General features: G+C 41.6%; 1 protein-coding gene across 1 annotated transcript in view; it reads right to left on the bottom strand.

Annotated features, from left to right (window-relative positions):
- THBS4 (thrombospondin 4) overlaps nt 1-14,194 on the bottom strand; it is a 58,471-nt gene that overhangs the window by 22,346 nt on the left and 21,931 nt on the right. Inside the window, exons 3-9 of the mRNA XM_007471975.1 lie at nt 10,913-11,160; nt 7,417-7,525; nt 6,943-7,025; nt 6,555-6,606; nt 6,132-6,334; nt 4,562-4,699; nt 2,858-2,926 (exon numbers count right to left, since the gene is read on the bottom strand). Of these exons, the coding sequence (XP_007472037.1) occupies nt 2,858-2,926; nt 4,562-4,699; nt 6,132-6,334; nt 6,555-6,606; nt 6,943-7,025; nt 7,417-7,525; nt 10,913-11,160 (902 nt within the window). The remainder of the gene's footprint in view (nt 1-2,857; nt 2,927-4,561; nt 4,700-6,131; nt 6,335-6,554; nt 6,607-6,942; nt 7,026-7,416; nt 7,526-10,912; nt 11,161-14,194) is intronic.

The raw sequence follows: 14,194 nt of genomic DNA, 5'->3' as shown, positions 1-14,194 counted from the left end.
GATGTCACAAAGAAAGAAAACTACAGACCAATATCACTGATGAATACAGATGCAAAAATCCTCAACAAAATACCAGCAAACAGAATCCAACATCACATTAAAAGGATCATACACCATGATCAAGTGGGATTTATCCCAGGGATGCAAGGCTTCTTCAATATACACAAATCAATCAATGTGATACACCATATTAACAAGGTGAAGGAGAAAAACCATATGATCATCTCAATAGATGCAGAAAAAGCTTATGACAAAATTCAACACCCATTTATGATAAAAACTCTCCAGAAAGTGGGCATTGGGGGAACCTACCTCAACATAATAAAGGCCATATATGACAAACCCACAGCCAGCATCATTCTCAATGGTGAAAAACTGAAACGATTTCCCTAAGATCAGGAACAAGACAAGGTTGCCCACTCTCACCACTATTATTCAACATAGTTTTGGAAGTCCTAGCCACAGCAATCAGAGAAGAAAAAGAAATAAAAGGAATCCAAGTCAGAAAAGAAGAAGTAAAGCTGTCAGTGTTTGCAGATGACATGATACTATACATAGAGAATCCTAAAGATGCTACCAGAAAACTACTAGAGCCAATCAATGAATTTCGTAAAGTAGCAGGATACAAAATTAATGCACAGAAATCTCTTGCATTCCTATACACTAATGATGAAAAATCTGAAAGAGAAATTAAGGAAACACTCCCATTTACCACTGCAACAAAAAGAATAAAATACCTAGGAATAAACCTACCTAGGGAGACAAAAGACCTGTATGCAGAAAACTATAAGACACTGATGAAAGAAATTAAAGATGATACCAACAGACGGAGAGAGATACCATGTTCTTGGATTGGAAGAATCAATATTGTGAAAATGACTATACTACCCAAAGCAATCTACAGATTCAGTGCAATCCCTATCAAATTACCAATGTCCTTTTTTACAGAACTAGAACAAAAACATCTTAAAATTTGTATGGAGACAAAAAAGACCCCGAATAGCCAAAGCAGTCTTGAGTGAAAAAAACGGAGCTGGAGGAATCAGACTCCCTGACTTCAGACTATACTACAAAGCTACAGTAATCAAGATAATATGGTACTGGCACAATAACAGAAACATAGATCAATGGAACAAGATAGAGAGCCCAGAGATAAAGCCACGCACCTATGGTCAACTAATCTATGACAAAGGAGGCAAGGATATACAATGGAGAAAAGAGAGTCTCTTCAGTAAGTGGTGCTGGGAAAACTGGACAGCTACATGTAAAAGAATGAAATTAGAACACTCCCCAACACCATACACAAAAATAAACTCAAAATGGATTAGATATCTAAATGTAAGACCGGACACTATAAAACTCTTAGAGGAAAATATAGGAAGAACACTCTCTGACATAAATCACAGCAAGATCTTTTTTGATCCACCTCCTAGAGTAATGGAAATAAAAACAAAAATAAACAAATGGGAACTAATGAAACTTAAAAGCTTTTGCACAGCAAAGGAAACCATAAACAAGACAAAAAGACAAGCCTCAGAATGAGAGAAAATATTTGCAAATGAATCAACGGACAAAGGATTAATCTCCAAAATATATAAAACAGCTCATGCAGCTCTATATTATAAAAACAAACAACCCAATCCAAAAATGGGCAGAAGACCTAAATAGACATTTCTCCAAAGAAGACATAGAGATGGCCAAGAAGCACATGAAAAGCTGCTCAACATCACTAATTATTATAGAAATGCAAATCAAAACTAGAATGAGGTATCATCTCACAGCAGTTAGAATGGGCATCATCAGAAAATCTACAAACAACAAATGCTGGAGAGGGTGTGGAGAAAAGGGAACCCTCTTGCACTGTTGGTGGGAATGTAAATTGATACAGCCACTACGGAGAACAGTATGAAGGTTCCTTAAAAAACTATAAATAGAACTACCATACGACCCAGCAATCCCACTACTGGGCATATACCCAGAGAAAACCATAATTCCAAAAGACACATGCATCCCAATGTTCATAGCAGCACTGTTTACAATAGCCAGGTCATGGAAACAACCTAAATGCCCATCGACAGACAAATGGATAAAGAAGATGTGGCACACATATACAATGGAATATTACTCAGCCATAGAAAGGAACGAAATTGGGTCATTTGTTGAGACGTGGATGGATCTAGAGACTGTCATACAGAGTGAAGTAAGTCAGAAAGAGAAACACAAATATCATATATTAACACATATATGTGGAATCTAGAAAAATGGTACAGATGAACCGGTTTGCAGGGCAGAAATAGAGACACAGATGTAGAGAAGAAACGTATGGACACCAAGGGGGGAAAGCTGTGGGGGGTGGGGGTGGGGGTGTGATGAATTGGGAGATTGGGATTGACATGTATACACTGATGTGTATAAAAGTGATGACTAATGAGAACTGCTGTATAAAAAAAGAAAGAAAAAACCCCAAAAGCCCAACACTGCAACTTTGAGAGAAGATAAAGAACAAATTTGGCATGTATAAAATTATTATTATTATTATTTTTTTGGCCACGCCACACAGCTTGCGGGATCTTAGTTCCTCGACCAGGGATTGAACCCGAGCCCTCGTTAGTGACAGCGCAGAGTCCTAACCACTGGACCACAAGGGAATTCCCATATAAAATCATTCTTATATAGAAAATTACTTATAAATTACTCTTACATTAAAAACTGTTTTTCAGCACAAACTTTTATCCTCACTTGCAAATCAAATATGTCATGCCCATATGTTCTCCATGTGTTTTGGAGTTATGATTTATGTACACATACTTGTTTTAATAACTGGTCTTCGATAACAAGAGCCATGAAAAATACTCACCAAAGTGTTAACACAGATAGAATTGAGAACACAGGCTCCATTTCGACACTCATCAATGTCAGTGCAGGCCTAGTGCAGAGAATTTTAAAGGGACACTGTTTAAGTAGAAGGACAAATACATTTTGCTTTGTTTTGACATCTTTGTGTGAAGCGAGGACATGCAATTTCAGGTAGGCTGGTGATCAGAGTATATCCTTAGTGGCGCTGCTTTTGCTTGAGGGTGTCCCACTTGCCCTGAGTTTTGGAGTCTCTTCACAAAGTGATATTAGCCAGGGTCCTGGGGATTTTACTGCTCTAGGGCTGGTTTTTATGTCAATTTTGGGGCTCCTGTTTCTGCATTCTGTGTGTAACATAGGTTCGGAGCTCATGACTATATGTCTTACAAGCTTGGAGCTTTGATTTGTTGTGGGCAACTGTCATTTCTGTCAACCATGTCCCAAAGCTGACATCAAGCTTCCTGTTGATTTTGGGGGGCTAAGAAAGTTTTCTCATCTCCCTGTAATAAGTAGGGTAGCTCTCCAAGGCTTCTGGCTTTCCTCAGGGGTATTAGGTCTTTCTAAAGGTTCAAGACTACATCTGCTATACCCACACAGTGCTTGAACCCCAGTTTCCCACTTGGAGGACCTAAAACCATCTCCCACCTCCCATGAGCTGCTGTGACATCAGTTTCCACCCACAGCTCTGACTCTGAGTTCCCTCTTTGTTTCTCGAACCTGCACATTTCCTCTTATTTCTTTTGATATTGGTCATGCATTAAAATTTGTTGTTTAATTTTAGCAAGTTGGTTCCCTTTGACTTGAGTTCATTCTACCATATTCTGGAAATCCACTGGAAGGGCTCCTTCCTAGCTTACGTAAAGCACCTTCTGTTTCTTTTTGTCTATTTTCCTTAGCTTAGTCTTGGCGATTCTGTCTTTAGAGAAGAGGAAGAAAAACTTAGGTCATTACTCCAATGGCTTCTTGTCATTCCTGTGTGTCGAGCTTGGCTCCTTTTTCTAGTCTAAAAAATGATGCCCTCTAGAATCCTTTGATAGGCTGCTAGGGGATAATGAACCTCTGCCCTTCTTTAAAGCTAATAATTTCCGTAAGGTAGTAAAATATATTTATAGACCAACCATTTTTAGGGGCTGAAAACATCAAAAAGAATTTCACGGTCAGTCAGTTAAATAATGGCCAGGAAATAGTAGAACATTTGGAAATAAACGGAGACTGTCACAAAGTGCTTGAGTGCTTTACAGCAATTTACGGCTTATATAAGAAGAAAGGCAGGTTTCCTCAGGGGATTATTTCCACTCTTGAGATCCTCTCATCTCTAAAACAGCTTCTGATCAGCAACAATGACTCTATGAAAGTGACCTAATTTTTCAAAGCTTTTATTTGTTTCCCCAGTTCTTAAGTTATTTGGTGGGACAAAATGTTCAAACGACTACCAACAAAATAAGGCTGAAACATGCCACATATCCAGGATTACCCACTTCACTGCTTTCCTGGTGCTACTCGATTGATTATCCCAGTTGACTAGCTTCCTCCTCACCAGCCTTGATGAAATGAGTTGGAAAACTTCCTAATGTGCCCGCAGTGCCTGAGAACATTCTGCACACCCTTGGCCGCTCAGGGAGGTATAGGGTTATATGGAAAGAGGTGGGAACCAACCAAAGGTTTTCTGTTGGTAATTAGAGATTAAAAGGCCGCAACTTCAGCCCACCTGCTTGTTTGTCTTGGCAAAATTGATCCCAACACCCTGCACCGTGGGCCCTGTGAAGCCCACCGGGCAGGTGTCACATCTGAAGCCAGGAGCCAAGTTCACACAGCGCACGCCTGGGTAGCAGGGATGGTATTTGCACTAGAGAGAAAGAAAAATTCACTCTTCAGCCGCATGGAGAAAACACTCTCAAACTTCCATTCATCTATTTGCGTAGACTTGGGGATTCATTTAACTATCATTATTTGGTGCTCGACATGATCAAAGGCAATAAAGGCTTCCAATTTCACAGTTACTCACAGAATCCCTGACCCACACGGTCAGGAGGTTTCCTTGTAGTGGGCTTTTGCTATATTATAGAATCACGCACAGCTGAGTGGAAAGAGTCCTTAATGTTAACCAGTCTACCTCCCAGTGCAAATTCCCTGATATTCTAACTTGGAGTTTTAAAACCTCTGTGAGAGGACAGTGCTCCTGGACCACTTGTCAGCTGGCTATTAGTTGAGTCCAAAGGAACCAACTACTCAAACAAAAAGACCTTGAGAAGATAAAGCCAGGGCAGTTGTTGTTTCTTGAGTAAGATGTGATTCACCAGGGTCTGTGCCTGCCTTTGTGCCCTACCAAGTCCATGACTATTCCTAGGCTCTCACAGTCTAGGAGGTTCATTCTGATTTTGTTTTGTTTTGTTTTGTTTTTAACCAGTTCAACTAATGTAAAAAACATGACCACTTCCTGCCCTTTCAAAAGGAGGAAAATTCCAGCTCACAGATAAAAACCAGATGCAGTTCTGTGAAACATGTGCAGATGTTCCTCCAGTGGAGGGATGACTAAAGACCATCTTAATTGCTTTTACTACCTGGGGAGGTCATCAGCTACCACAAGCCTGCAGGATCCATGTGTGTGAAAGCTCCTTCCAGCCTTCCTCTGGCCTGATGGGAGGGCAAAGGCACATTCTGGGGGCAGCCTTGCTACCCACTGTGAACCCTGTTTTGGGACTGGACCAGTGACTGGCTAACGACGGTCCTTCAGAGGCTTTGCCAGCTGGCCAAACAGCCCGTATTTGCTGTATGTCTTTCTGGCTCCACCTCTGGGCACTTTTGGTTACTCACAGATAACGGGGCCTCTTCCAAAGGTCTTATTGGTTCGAGATTCCTGTCTGCTCCTCTGTTTTAGGAAGCCTGAAGCAATCAGTTGCAACCCCTGAAATACACCCTTACCCAGATCTTTCCCCTCCCACGTTTGCAAATGTGTGGAAAAATCACAATTGTCACAGAGACTGCTTAAGAGAGAGAATCAGTGTTAGAGTTGAAGGCTGAAATCTCAGCACTGTAGCAGCACAAACCGGAAGAGTGGGAACCATGGAGGGAGACGCAATGATCACGGCCACAACTGTGTGTCACGCCTCCTCCTTCCCACCATCACACATCTCTAAGGATTCCCGAGGGAGTACTTTTTATGTAGCCTGGAGGACAACCCAAGTCATCCCTTAGTCATCAACATGGCTTCTTTTTCCATAAGCTGTCGGGTGTACAAGATACTGAGCGAGCCCCATCCTATCTAGTTGAACTTTTACCTCATCAACGTCAGAACAGGTGATCCCATTTCCTGTATAGCCCTCAGGGCAGGGCCCACAATGAAAGCCATCTCTGGTGTTGGTACATCGGACGCCACGGAAACACGGGTTGGAATCGCACCGGCGCGCTGGGGGTATCAGGGATGCTGGGAGCACGGGGGGCACCACGGTGTTGGGGGTTGGAGACTGAAAGCTGAGAGGACCTAGAGGAAAACCATCATCCACAGGCTTATAAACCACCAAGAAAACAGAGCTGATGCAGAATCAAGTTTAGTTTCCCGGTGAACTTCTCTTCCCTTCCCTCCGTCTCTGTGTCAAACCTCCAGAAACCAGCGCCAGTGGAGCCTCACCCACCCAGGCCCATCATCAGTTGGCATTTGCTGGTCCAACTCAGAACGCACCAGTTACTAGAAAAGCACTTACCGCAAGCCTGGCATTCAGCTATTGTGTTTCGCAAAAATGATGTTTCCTTGACCTTTAGAAATGGGAAGGGAGAAAAAAAAAGATGGAAAAGGAGTTCCTGATGTATAATCCAGGAGTGAAAGAATCCATGAGTAGCAAACTATTAAGCAGTATTTAAAGGAGTGTTAAAGGAGCTCTTGGTAGTTCCCACTCTGCATGGAGCCCTGGTGTGTTTATCACAGGCTGGTCCCCCATTTTCAGAGCCCCAGGGCAGCGGGCTGCACGGGGCCACTTGGGGTCAGGCTCCAGGTCCCCTCCCTGCCTCTGCAGGCCTGCAGATCCATTAACTCCAACACAGAGCTTCTCTGATAAGACTGGGCCTCCTCTGATGGTATGTCCTACTTGTTACCTGCTGTCTCAGAAGATCCTTCACCTCTCCCAGTAGCTGGTTTAGTTGTGACATCTGCCCCAAGAACTGCCGATTGAAGTCTCCTGTAGGAATAGCAGAAGGTAAGGCACATTCAGTCAGTGACAGCTAAATTTCTACAGTGACTCAAAAACAAATCATTTCCCAGAGACCATCAAGACAAAGAACCTAAGATATAGGAATTTAGTTTGGGGTAAAACTCATTTAATTCATCTAAAACATAATGATAATGATGCCACTGGGCTGGTTACTCCAAATTCCTATGAATTATACTAATAAAAGTGCAATGAAAATATTCCTTGCCCTGGACTTGGCACAAGAGCCTCATCTCTGTAGGTACGTGATCCTGTAGGGCTGCTCTACCGACAGCCCACCTTTCTGGGAAGGGACCCAGTCCAGCCGGGGGCCTGGGGGTTTGTGTTGATGGAGGTGTGCAAACTGCCCAAGAGCCCACACCTGTGCTTGTGGCAGCCAGCGGCTCGCTCTGCTGCAGGAAGCAGTCTTGCAGGCTGGCCACCTGGAACAGCGAGCCTCTCACCGCCAACTTCAGCTCTTCCAAGGAGTCCTGGAAGAAATCGGATTCATACCATACATTGCTGATGTCATTCAAAAGCCAATGAGCTTGCAGACGCACACAATTTTCGTAACACAGTAGGCCTGAATACTTGGACTCTGACACTTTACATAATTTTGTGGTTTTGCATTTTTTCCTGAAGCCTGCCAGCCCTATCCTTTTGACTGAAGCAAATATGGCAGAAACCAGTAGCTTAGGAGAGTGCTGGAGTCCAGCGTGGTCTGAGAGTTCATGAAGGTGACTCAGAGAAGAGAAAAGGCAGTTTTCCTTCATGGTAAACAAGCTCTTTTGTGGCAGGAGCCTCTTAGGAGTTGTTTGTTTATGGAGTTTAGACTGTAATGAATAAGACATTGACCCCAATTTTAAACACTATTGTTCTTAGGGTGTCTTGGATCCAGGTTTTAGCAAAGTCTCTGGTTTCCTTGGATTATGAGGATGAATAAACCGTATATTCTTTTTTTTTTTTGTATATTCTTTTTCTTTTTTATTGGGGTATAGTTGAGTTACAACGTTGTGTTAGTTTCTGCTGTACAGCAAAGTGAATCAGCTATACGTATACATATACACCCTCTTTTTTGGATTTCCTTCCCATTTAGGTCACCACAGAGCACTGAGTAGAGTTCCTTGTGCTATACAGCAGGTTCTCATTGTTATCTATTTTATACATATTAGTGTATATATGTCAATCCCAATCTCGCAATTCATCCCACCCCTCCTTTCCCCTCTTGGTGTCCATACATTTGTTCTCTACATCTGTGTCTATTTCTGCCTTGCAAACAGGTTCATCTGTACCATTTTTCTAGATTCCACATATATGTTAATATATGATATTTGTTTTTCTCTTTCTGACTTACTTCACTCTGTATGACATTCTCTAGGTCCATCCAAGTCTCTACAAATGACCCAATTTTGTTCCTTTTTATGGCTGAGTCATATTCCACTGTATATACGTACCACATATTCTTTATCTGTTCCTCTGTTGATGGATATTTAGGTTGCTTCCATGTCCTGGCTATTGTAAAGAGTGCTGTAATAAATACTGGGGTGCATGTGTCTTTTTGAATTATGGTTTTCTCAGGGTATATGCCCAGTAGTGGGATTGCTTGGTCATATGGTAGTTCTATTTTTAGTTTTTTAAGGAACCTCCATACTGTTCTCCATAGTGGCTGTACCAATTTACATTCCCACCAACAGTACAACAGGGTTCCCTTTTCTCCACACCCACTCCAGCATTTATTATTTGTAGACCTTTTGATGATGGCCATTCTGACTGGTGTGAGATGATACCACATTGTGGTTTTGATTTACATTTCTTTAATAATTAGTGATATTAAACTGTATATTCTGTGATGTATATTTTCATATATTTTCACATTACTGGTTTATAACCATCATTCATTGTTAGTCACAGTCAATTTCCTCACCCCTTAATTTTGTAGCTTTTACTGTACTCATTATTTTATATATGTATGATAGAAAATGTTTATGTTAACTGGCAACATAAAGTCATCATTCTTATTTTAGAAATGAGCATGCTAAGGATTTTCAGAGGGACTCTGCCTTTTCATTTAGCTAAGTTAAGATGTATGTAACACGTGCTACATAATAGGTATTTTGTTGGAATCAGACCATAAGCTCTATGGAGGCAGAGCCATGACTGTTCGGCCTAATGCCTAGAATGTGCCTACTGACTGACTAATTGACTGACTGACTGACTGAGAAGGTGACTATGAAGACAGAGCACTGTGGTCCTTGTTGATAGTCTAAGGAGGTAGAAATATTGGACAAAATTCCAAAAAATTCCATCTGTTTCTGATGACCTTGGTTTTTAGAAATGGACTTATTTAGTGGTGGAGACTAATTTCTGAAATGTCAGTGACACAATTTCTGACTGTCATTCTGACTATTTGGGCTACTCTGGGGATTCAGAAATAAAGTTTGGCATATCTCTCCATTAATGATTTTCTCTATATATATAAATCTACACTAAATATATATACAACTCTTTCTCCCTCTCTCTAAACTTGGATTTTAGCTTTCCTGAAACTTCTGCTTGAAAATGCTTCCTATGTTTCAAGCACAAATTCTAGTATCTGATTCATAGTTTTTACATTATTATCTAAAACTTCTCAGCATTCCTAGTTACAATGGAAATGACTGTTTACACCCTGCTTCTTTACACAAAGGGCTCAGAATAACTTGGTAAAAGCACATATAATTTAGTTAAAGCATATAATAATGAAATAGAAGTGGAAAATAGTGATTGCAATATATAAAACAATAATATGGGCCACAGTGGATGAACGTAGTTACTGATTTTGGGATTGACTTCCGTATCAGATGAAATTCTGGAATGATGAGCAGTTATAGTAATAATTGGAAAAGACAAAGAATACTAGTTATTTATAGGAAACAAAGTATTTCCTAGCACAAAATTCTTTTTTTAAAAATAAATTTATTTATTTTTTATATTTACTTTTGGCTGCATTGGGTCTTCGTTGCTGTACGTGGGCTTTTCTCTAGTTGCAGTGAGCAGGGGCTACTCTTTGTTGTGGTGCATGGGCTTTTCATTGCAGTGGCTTCTCTTGTTGTGGAGCACGGGCCCTAGGAGCACGGGCTTCAGTGGTTGTGGCACGTGGGCTCAGTAGTTGTGGCACACGGGAGCTTCCCGGGCCAGGGCTCGAACCCATGTCTCCTGCATTGGCAGGCAGATTCTTAACCACTGAGCCACCAGGGAAGTCCCCCTAGTGCAAAATTCTAAGAGAAGCATATGTGGCAATTTCTAGAGTAGGTGCAACGATATGATGAAAAAAATACCATCAACAGGGCATAAAACGGAAGACAGAAGTGATGTGATTTGTAAGGCCTCATGGAATTAAGTTGGCAATAAGGGTCTTTTTGTTAGGGATGCCCTAGTGAGACCTGTGAAAAATGTTGCTCCTGGTGCTTGGCAATTTCCAATCATTCTTTTTTACTTTCATTAAAAATATAATAACGCTATAGAAAGATTACAAGTAGATCATCCTATTGCCCTAAGACAGTTAAAAAATTTTTGCTATTCTTTTTGCTATTCCTTTCCTGCTTTACAATTATATCGCCAAAGTCTCCACTTATCCTCTAAAAGAGCAGCTCTCAATTTTGACTTCACGTTAGAATCAGTATTTTAAAAAATACTGATGCCGAGGCACCACCACTATAGATTCTGATGTAACTTGTCTGGAGGGTGGGCCCTCTAGCAGTCTGTTTTTAAGTTCCACAGGTGTTTCTAACATGCAGCCAAAATTAGACCCACTCTTGACATCAGCCCACTCTTCTGCATTGAGCAGAAGCTTCAGAAACTCATCTTTCCACTTTGGAGAATGGTTTGTGGGTTCTTACCTGTGCCTTCCTCTGGAAAGTCCTCAATTCAACAGCCTCAGGACTCTGGGCGAGGCCAGAAAAGGCTCTGGGGAGATTGTGAATGGAATCCACTTGCGAGCAGTCCACGTAGAGCTCTACAGAGCCAGCTCCCCGGTGCAGATTGTTCAGTCTCAGGAGGACCCTGTGCCGCCTCCCGTCAGCCAGCTGCAGGTTGTTGAAAACCACCAAATGAATCTTCCCATCATTCTTCAGGTAACGGAGGATGGCTAGAACCAAGCACGGGTCAGCGAATAATGAGATAAAGGGAAAGGGCGTGATTCTGTGCTGCACAGCCTCCAGGCGACAATGGCAAGGTTGGGTCATTGGAAAGACGCAAGTAAGTCAACACCATAAATTTTCAACATTTTGTGTGCCAGGCATTTTTCTAGGCACTGGCCACCACTCTGTTGCTGAGAATGTTTTGTGCTCATGAAGAGAGACAATAAGTAGTAAATTTGAAAATAAACAGTATAATTTCAGATAATGATGAGTACAGTGAGCAAGTAGAACCCATCAAAAGTCAGGTAACATCCAAGTAAGCTCCTGAGGGCATGAATTCACTAATTCGCAAACATTTACTGAGCACTACTACAGGGCTGGGTGCTGCCCTTCGTTGCTGTAACACTTAATTTCTCCTCACTGCAACCCTATGAAACTGGAATGACTACAGGTGAGGAAAGGGAAGCTCAGATAAGCGAAGGAACTTGCTCAAGGACACAGTAAGTGACAGGACTAGAATTTGAAACTGAGTGTGGTTTATTCCATGACTAAAAGAATGCTAGGCCTGGATAGGCCTTTGTGAGGACTTCACGGGAGATCCACTACCTTACACAAAAAGACATTCCCAGTATTACGCTGAGTGAAAAAAAGGTTATGAGTCAGTACAGGTTCATTCTGAAAAAACTATGTAGGTATGTACATAGACTTATATACACATATACAGAAAATTAGAAGGAAAATTAATATGGTCATTGCTGGGCCCTTGGACAATGTGTTTTTTTCCTTTTCTTCATTTTCACTGCCTGATTTTTCTACAAGAAACATGCATTACTTATGTAATACAAAAAAGTAAACGAAAAAAATGAATTCCACACACCAACCCAGAGTGTGCTACAGTCAGTCTGTATGATTCCTAACAAGTAACTGGGACCATCTTTCCTCATATACCTCTTCTGTGAAGTGTAAATGCCAACTTGGTGCTGCCCCATGGAGTAGCCAGCCAGGAATATCTGTTTATGTTGCAATATTGCCAGAAAAAATAATCCCTACTATGAAATTGTAAAGATGTTTTTGAAGACTTCCTCCAAATACATTAGACTTTCTAGGTTGACTTCCCCACCCTTCTAAACCCTGACTAGATTTGCTTTCCCATTTGACCATGGCTGGAGGGGGCCAGTTGGCATCAGGGTCTGTGGTGTAGAGAGATGCCCTGAGGAGTCAGGAGATCTTCTCTCGTGCCCATGTGGTTGCCGCCACTTGCTTACCGAGAGAGAAGAATTGGTAAGACCTGACAGAACAGACTGGCTAGAAGGCCTTTCTATGGCCGTAGTACATTACTACGTTTCCTAAAGCAAGGTATTGGTAAGACTTAAGTAAATGTGGTATGAGAAAGAAAACAGACGTGAGTAGAGGTATTTTAAACACGGGATACAACAGAGTTTTTTTACCCCTTTATTTAATATTGTTGATAATTTATAATAGTAACAGCATGGCTGGAAATTGGAGGCATAAGGTACACAAAAGAGGGGGAAAATGAACCCAAATATATGCACTAATTCAATATTTTAAGACATCTATTTCTTCACTTTTTTGAATAGTTTTGCAAATCCCTGGCATTTTTACAGGCCAGTGAAAACACCACTTGGACTACCAGACTTCAACCAGGTCATAGACACACACTGGATCTCCTCATTTTCATTATGGCCACAACCTCTGTTCCTCATAGTAACAGTTTAAGAGGATACACAGAGCAGCTTAAAACAAATACCCTTGGTCTTTCTCTCCTGGAATTTCTGTGTAATTCAAAGGAAACATTTTCATGGGCCTCTTGCCTGCTTTTAGCAGGCCTTCCAGGCCATGTGGGCCATGATTTATTTTCATAACTGAATCGCTAAGTTTAATTTTATAAATAGTGCCTAGTGGAGTATGTTATGTATAACACTTGCACATTAATGTTGTGAATATAAACTTTCAATGAATAATTAAATGATTGCATTGAAAGCTTTTCACATATAAATTTAAAAGTTTAGAGAGTAGCAATTTAACATCTATTGCAGGCGGCCAAACCTGCCATTGTGTTCATGCTGTCATTTAAGGGCACGCTATACTTCTGCCTTGCTTTGTGTTGCAGTGCAGCACTGAAATGACAGATTCCTCATGCTCCTAGATCTTGTGACAAGAGCAAGAGGAAAAAAAGGAAAAGAAGAATTATGGAAACTTCCATCTTCACAAGGTCTGTTAGCAGAAAATTATCAAGTGCTTTGACATCTACCATTCTTCATACTTGATCCAATAATTTTCATTTTGCTTATGGTTTCCATTTTTTCATTTTCCTTTTTTATTGCAAACTCCTTACTTCAGTACTTCTATACTTATTTTATCTTCAGAGCAGTAAGACTACCCCAGAGGGTCGACAGGCACCTGCTCAGAAAACTCAGCATTCTCCCATTAGTCACAATGAGTCTAAAAACAGCCTCAACAACCCAGGAGCCTGCAGCCTGGGAGATTCCCTGACCTCCAGAAGCAGCACCACTGGAGGGGAGAGAGCAGACATGGTTCCCTTCCTCTCTCTGGTCCCCCTTTCCCAGTGCTCACCTTGCCCAATCTTAGCCCAACATACACACGGAGCAGAGGGGAGCAACACAGAGAGGAAAATACAAGTGAGCCAGTAAGACATCACTTCTGCCTCCAGAAGGAGTGAAAAATCAGGCCTGGAAGCTGGAAGGAGCAGTCTTCTCCTGGGTCCAGCCCACTTCTACCCCTTAGCACCCCAGGGAGCAACGCACTCAGGAAAACGGTCACTGGGTACAGCTCTGCTTCTTCAGCTGAGGCACATTCCATTCTCTTGCTTGCTTCTCACTGAAACAAGTTTGCTTGGTGATTTCAGCCTTGTTCTCTCTGAGGGCGAGTACCAAGAACTCCTCTGATTAGAACTGAAGGCTGCAGGTCTTCAAACGGTGTTTCTGCCTCTACCTTGTTCTATCTCTGGGTTTCTCTGCCAGATTCCTTACTTACCTTCCTGCTGGGGGTCTCTTTCTATGC

This window comes from Lipotes vexillifer, unplaced genomic scaffold (genome assembly GCF_000442215.2).
Source record: "Lipotes vexillifer unplaced genomic scaffold, Lipotes_vexillifer_v1.1 scaffold83, whole genome shotgun sequence".
Classification (NCBI taxonomy): domain Eukaryota; kingdom Metazoa; phylum Chordata; class Mammalia; order Artiodactyla; family Lipotidae; genus Lipotes; species Lipotes vexillifer.
This window is presented reverse-complemented; position numbering and strand designations above follow the sequence as displayed.